Here is a 6,327-nt window from a genome sequence, read left to right as displayed (position 1 = left end):
TTCCTGAGGATATCTTACAAGTATTAAAAGTTGAAATAATCAATAAAACAGTAGATTCACATATTTATGTGAATTTTTACATCATTACTACTTTCTCATGCGTGCTCCAGCCTCAAACCTTTCTAGAATTGCCCTCAGGAGATGCAAGCTTAAAGGCAAACAGCTCACTTACGACAAAGTCCATGTCATTTCTGATAAGGACAAGAGCTGATGCACACTACCTACTTTGGTGTTCTGTATTAAAAAAGGAAAACTTTAATCATTCTCTCGGGTCCAAGTCACCAATTTCAGGAGAAATTTGTGAAAACAGCTCATGATGCATGTTTTTTTCTCAGTATATGTACCCGTGTCTTATAGGCAAAGTTGAAGGATCTCCATTTTTCAGCATCACTGCAGGAGCATCGTGTGTCCGTAGAACAGGCAGTCCTTGTGCGTGCGTGTGTGTGTGTGTGTGGAGCCTGTCTGCTTTCTATTTTGAGTAGCTGGCTCTTTAAGAGAACAGCACTCAAAGGTAACAGCTATGAGATCATCGGCTTGCGTCGTCATGGCAACAAAGGCTGTTGCAGCACTACTGAGAAATAAAATGGCTGGCATGGTGGTGTCGCTCTCCCTCCTCCTCCTCCTCCTCACCACCCCTCCTTTGCTCTCCTCTTTCTTTTTGGTATCAGTGAACTGGAGCAGATTGGTTGTGACACCGTCCACCCCTCTGCCTGCACCCCATCCTGCCCTCACACTTTTCTGCTCCTTATTCTATCCCCCACCTCAACCGTCCATTCACACTCCACGCATGTGAGTCAGCACGAGCCGGCTTCGAGCGGAGGAGCTGTCGCTTTTGGACGTTATTAGGGTGATGCTTTTGGGGTTTTTCGGTGCTCCACACAGTTAAGTTACTGAATCAACTGGTGGAAAGCGCTGATGAGAAAGACACAAATCAGCAGGTTTAAAATGACTTCCACACTAGGTTGTGGCTTCACAGTCAGCTGAGAGACAGAAAAAAAGAAAAAAAGAGGAAGGCTGATTGTTCAAGGGGCCCCTCATCCTTCAAGTGTACAGCCAGTAATACTGAGAGGGTTGGAGAACAAGAGTAGGAAGGGAGGATGTAGAGACTGAGAGTTTTTGCAGTTCCCCTGGCTATCATCTGGATGCTGACATTTATTTATTTTTTTCTTGTATCTATTTTTCGAGCTGTTAATATTTGCTCTCCTTTCTGCCTTCTCTACGTCCCCTCTCTCTCTCTTGCTCTCTCTTGCTCTCTCTTGCATCCTCTCCTCTCCCCTCCCCTCAGCCTCAATCACCCAGACACAGACGCATGCATGCTCACGCAGAATCGCGCGCAGCAGGCGGATGCGCGCATACACTCTCTCTCACACACACACACACACACACACACTCACACACTCTCTCTCACACACACACACACACACACACACACACACACTCTCTCTCACACACACACACACATACTCACACACCCTTCCTGGAGGTGCTGGGAGCAGCTGCAGCATTAGCGTTGAAAGAGATTTGCCGTTGACTGGAGTTTGCATCCCCCCCGTTAATGAATGGATGCTACGGCGATCAGCTCAGGAGCTTCTTCCGTCGGATTGCGGGATATGGTGGATATCTATTCTTGAATTTATTTATTTATTTCTATGCTCTCCATTTTTTTCTCCCCACCCTCTGCTGGTGTGCTGTTGTCGAAAGGACGATGGGGTCTTGTGCTTGATCGGATAAAGATGGAGGTGAACGTGGCGTCTCCGCTGCTTGGCATACTATTGAGGTTTCACTGCCCATTAGGGTGAATGGAGCTTTTATTTCTGTGTTTTTTGAAGCGGGCTCTTTTGTTTTACGGGGATCGGCCGAGCACTCCTGTGGTGAATTGAGCTATTGTCGAAGACTGGGCCTCTCTTAAGCTTTGAATCTTTGACCATCCATCCGTCCCCTGCCTCTCTCCCCCTGCTACCTTCTACTCGAAAGGAACAAGCAGATCCCAAAAACCTCCGCTGAAATCTTCCCTCACCGTCCTCCTTCTTTCCAATGCCCCATTTCCCTCATCTCTACCCCTGCCCCCCCACCTCTCTCCTGCTCCCTCCTCCCACATCAGAGTGGCTACGTAATGTGCCTCCCTACGCATGCAAATGGGGATGCTACGAATGGTGGCTGGGACTGATGTCGATGAAAGGGTGATGCCTCGCGCAGTCACCTGCACCTCTGCTGCCACTGCCATCAATCCAGATCAGCCTGGGAGAGCCCAGCAGCCGATGACAACCACCCACAGTGCGAACACGGTCGTTTGTAGCTTGCTCGTGGATGTAAATGAGACATGTGTATGTGTGTGAAGGAGCACACTGGTTCCTGCCATGTCTGGTGTGTGATCGCTCTAGCGGGACGTTCTTACTAATGCGGGGGAGGCACTGAGCCCGAGGTTTGTCGACCTCCCCCTGCACACACCCCCCTTCCCCCTTTCCCCTTCTCCCTCCTTCCCTCCCACCCCATTCCACCCCCCTCCCTCCAACCTTATCCCGAGAAGCCCAAGGGGGGTGAAGACCACCTAGTTTAAAAAAAGAAAAAAAAATACGATTTTGAAAAAAGGGGGTCACGATGAAGAAGAACCGCAGCAGCAATCTGCGGCGGGCCTGGCCCAGCTCGGAGCTCGCCGAACGCCCGCTGGAGCACAACCTCTCTCGTAGTGAGAAAGACATCCGTGTGCAGAAGCAGCATCTTCCTCCGCCTCCTCCCCCTCATTTCTCTCCATCCCCGCCAAGTTATCGTGCGCCAGGTGAGTCAGACCCTCCCACTCTCAGAAGCTCCACCCTCTCTACTCACGACTGCTCAGTCAGTAAACTTTGGTCGCTCTGAAGTAGGAGGTGTTAACAGCTCCCTTTTTTCTTTTTTTTTTAGTTTTCCAGGGTGTTATCATAGAATCAATGACTTTATTTGCACTTTAGCGAGTCCTGCTTTCTTTCTTAAGGTTTAGGGCTTCTTGTTTTTCATATTCTGAATTAATATTGTAGTGTTTTAGTAGATTTATACGGTGTGTCTGAATAGTCTCAGTACAAGAACAAGTTGTGCATTCTGTGGCAGATTTGTATTTTGTGTTAGATAAGATTATGTAAAGGCTTGTGGCTATCCCAGTATCAGAAATGCAATTACCGGGAATTTTTTGATCCTTTCAGTACTTCTGTTACAAACATTAGCTTGTTCCTCTGTTCTCTTTCTGTTTTTTTGCTTCTTTGGTATAAGACATTATAAAAGCAAACTAGGAGGGGATTTACTTTTGTGCCGATCTTGAGCATACGTGGCTTTTCTTATGTTTACTAGAATACACGTAAAGCCTTGTACAGCCACATACAGCTTAATAGGGACTGTGATACTGAGTAGAGATAACGTCATTGTGTTGCTTAACTGACCATTCAGCTGAGCAGGCTGAGGAGGCAGAGCTCTGCACACATTTCAGCCTAGGCAGAGGAACCATGGGCAGCACCAGATCTGTTTTCAAGTTGCTGAAGATGAGGAAGCACAATGCTTAATGAAAGATTAAATATAGAAGCTCTGATGATGCAGTTTCTGCACCTTGTCATATGATTGTCAATCACCTGATGCAGGTCAGAGGACAGGGTCACTACAGCAGATGCCGCAGCAGTGGATTCAGTGTGTCGCTTTGCAACCTTTCAGCAGAACCAGTGTTTGCTCTTTAAAGGGCTTGAAGCTCGGGCGCCTGGTTGTAAAGATGATTTCACTACTCACTACAGCTGACGGCAAAGCTAGCTTATGGAGAATTTATCTGGGGTAGGTCATCAAAAATAGCTTTTCATTTAAATTTCAGATATGCTGATTGTCCAAGTTCCTGTTTCTGTTCGTAAAACGATGTTAATCAGATAGCTGCGCTGTGGAGATTCAGGTGATCTCATACTCCGGTCGCCGCAGCAGCAGCTGCCTCGCTTTGCTAAGCTACGAGAAACGGGAGGAGCAAGAGGCTGAGGAAGCAGAGAGGAGGGGTGGAGCCGTTACAGGCAGGCGGCATACACACTGCTGCTGTTTGACCATTACATCATAGCTTCACACGCTGCGCCTGCTGTTCATTCATGATCTAACAGTTGTGCTTTTGCCTCCTCCTCCTCCTGCAGGTGACGTGTCTCCGATCAGTATGTCACCTATCAGCCAGTCACAGTTCATCCCGCTGGGAGAGATCTTGTGCTTGGCCATCTCTGCTATGAACTCTGCCCACAAGCCTGTCAACCAGGAGGCACTGGTGGAGCACCTCACTGCCAGCTTCCCAGGTATGCCCTCGCACCTGCGTCTTAACATGGTACTGCACTCAAACATGAAGGAAAAATTTTAGAAAAAATGTTAAAAATCAAAGCCTAAAAATCTAGATTTTTTTTATTCATTTATCAGATATGCATGTTGTTTATTTACCATTTATTTGTCATATCTTGGTTTTTTTGTATTTAGATGTTTTACATTTAACTAAATTCTTCAAGCAGAAGAGTCATGCTCTTTATGTTTCAAATTTTATGCACGTCAAATGCAGACGCTTTGTTCAAAGAGCAACTTAAACATGCTGATATACAGTTCCTTCTTGTAATATCTCACGAGTGGCTGATATCACTGAATGGCTTCTCATGAAACTCCAGATACTTTGTGTTGATTTGTTTTCTGTATTTGTGGACTGTTTTCCCAGTTTTTAGCTTTACAAATACAATCATATTTTACATTAATAGCTGGACTTCTATCTAGAATCAATATTCTACTATATTTATTACTGACGAATATCACTTGCATGTTTTTACAGTTAATATTTATCTTTATCTCCTGAGACAACAACAGGTTCTAAGCCTGACACAACTCTGTAATTGCCTCCATACAGTATTAAAATAAAATGGATCAGTTTTTGTATAAATATGATAAATTTAACACAAAATCATCCTCCATTTGGATTTATTCAATATAATTAATACACGGTTTGAACAGTATTGGCCAGTCAGTTTGTCCAGTTACGTTTAAATCCTCTGAAAATGGGAAACTGTGTATAAAAATGGCTATAAATCTTGAACAGTTAAAAATTTTAAACTCAAAGCATGCACTTTGATAACATCCTGATTATTTGATTTGGAATCCACTATAGTGGTGTACAGAAGAAACAATAACAACAAATGTATGATTTTCCGAAACATCATGTTCCTAACAGCATCTTACTTTCATATTTAACATTGTAAAACTCGTGCAAGAGAATTCAATTTTATGAAACTAGAGTGTTTATTGAACAAGTACAAATTCAAAACAAAAAAGAAAAGACATTAAATCAGTAATATCACTTTGCATATGTGAGTTTTAAATTTAGCTATATCCAGCATTTTTATACAGCCGTTTCCTCACAATAGCTCTGCATGTGTTTTGACTGGTAGAGGTCTCAAACTGTGATCATTGTGTAGCCTGTTGTCATTCACAGATATACTTGCATATGTTTCCTTGCTGTAAAGCAGTTAAAATAAATAGTCGCATCATTTCTGTGTTAAAAACTATAACTGATATAATGTCAATACATTATATGAATGTCTATATAAAGGTTATGAGTGAAGTGAACAGCTTTTGATGATAACTGGGTATTTATTAAAGGGTCAGTCCATGTCAGATCATCACATGCCACCCAGCTGAATATGTCAGATATGCCTGAAAATGTCACACAATGCCTATATTTTACAAGGTGATATAAGATGTGAGTGATTATCCCAATCACTTGATACATGTGGATGTGATATTAACAGAAACTTACTCTTTCTGAAAAAGGTGTTCATATCTGGAGGATATGAGACTAAAGGTTGATGAAAATGAATTTTTCCCATATTTAAGTTGGAACTATTCACCTGTTTTGGACTGTTTTAACCTCCTAAGACCCGAACTCTTTAATGGCATTTTTAATTTCTCTTTGATATTTGGGCTGATTGGGACCTGATGAATGTAAAAACAAAGAATTACCAGATTTTTTTTTTAACCTAATTTTTGTTTCTGAGAAAAATGAGAGCTACATATGAGGATATTCATTTGAAATTTCGATAGAACAGTAGCAGCATAATGTCCTGGTTAGTGGATAGCAGGCCCTTGTAGAGCAAAATTGAGTATTTTGGTCTAAATAACCCAAAATGTGATGTCCATCTACAGGGAGTGCAGAATTATTAGGCAAATGAGTATTTTGTCCACATCATCCTCTTCATGCATGTTGTCTTACTCCAAGCTTTATAGGCTCGAAAGCCTACTACCAATTAAGCATATTAGGTGATGTGCATCCCTGTAATGAGAAGGGGTGTGGTCTAATGACATCAACACCCT

The 6,327-nt window shown here is 43.1% G+C and overlaps 1 protein-coding gene across 2 annotated transcripts in view; it reads left to right on the top strand.

Moving 5' to 3' along the window:
• stox2a (storkhead box 2a) overlaps window positions 1–6,327 on the top strand; it is a 23,935-nt gene that overhangs the window by 8,203 nt on the left and 9,405 nt on the right. Inside the window, exons 1-2 of one of the 2 annotated variants that reach the window (XM_005727009.1) lie at window positions 1,450–2,776; window positions 4,125–4,277. In XM_005727009.1, the coding sequence (XP_005727066.1) occupies window positions 2,599–2,776; window positions 4,125–4,277 (331 nt within the window). In that variant the 5' untranslated portion in view covers window positions 1,450–2,598. Of the gene's footprint in view, window positions 1–1,449; window positions 2,777–4,124; window positions 4,278–6,327 lie in introns of those variants that run through there. The other variant, XM_005727008.1, reaches the window with a different exon arrangement.

The sequence above is a fragment of the Pundamilia nyererei genome, unplaced genomic scaffold, assembly GCF_000239375.1.
Source record: "Pundamilia nyererei isolate P.nyererei 1_Seehausen unplaced genomic scaffold, PunNye1.0 scaffold00022, whole genome shotgun sequence".
NCBI lineage: Eukaryota > Metazoa > Chordata > Actinopteri > Cichliformes > Cichlidae > Pundamilia > Pundamilia nyererei.
This window is presented reverse-complemented; position numbering and strand designations above follow the sequence as displayed.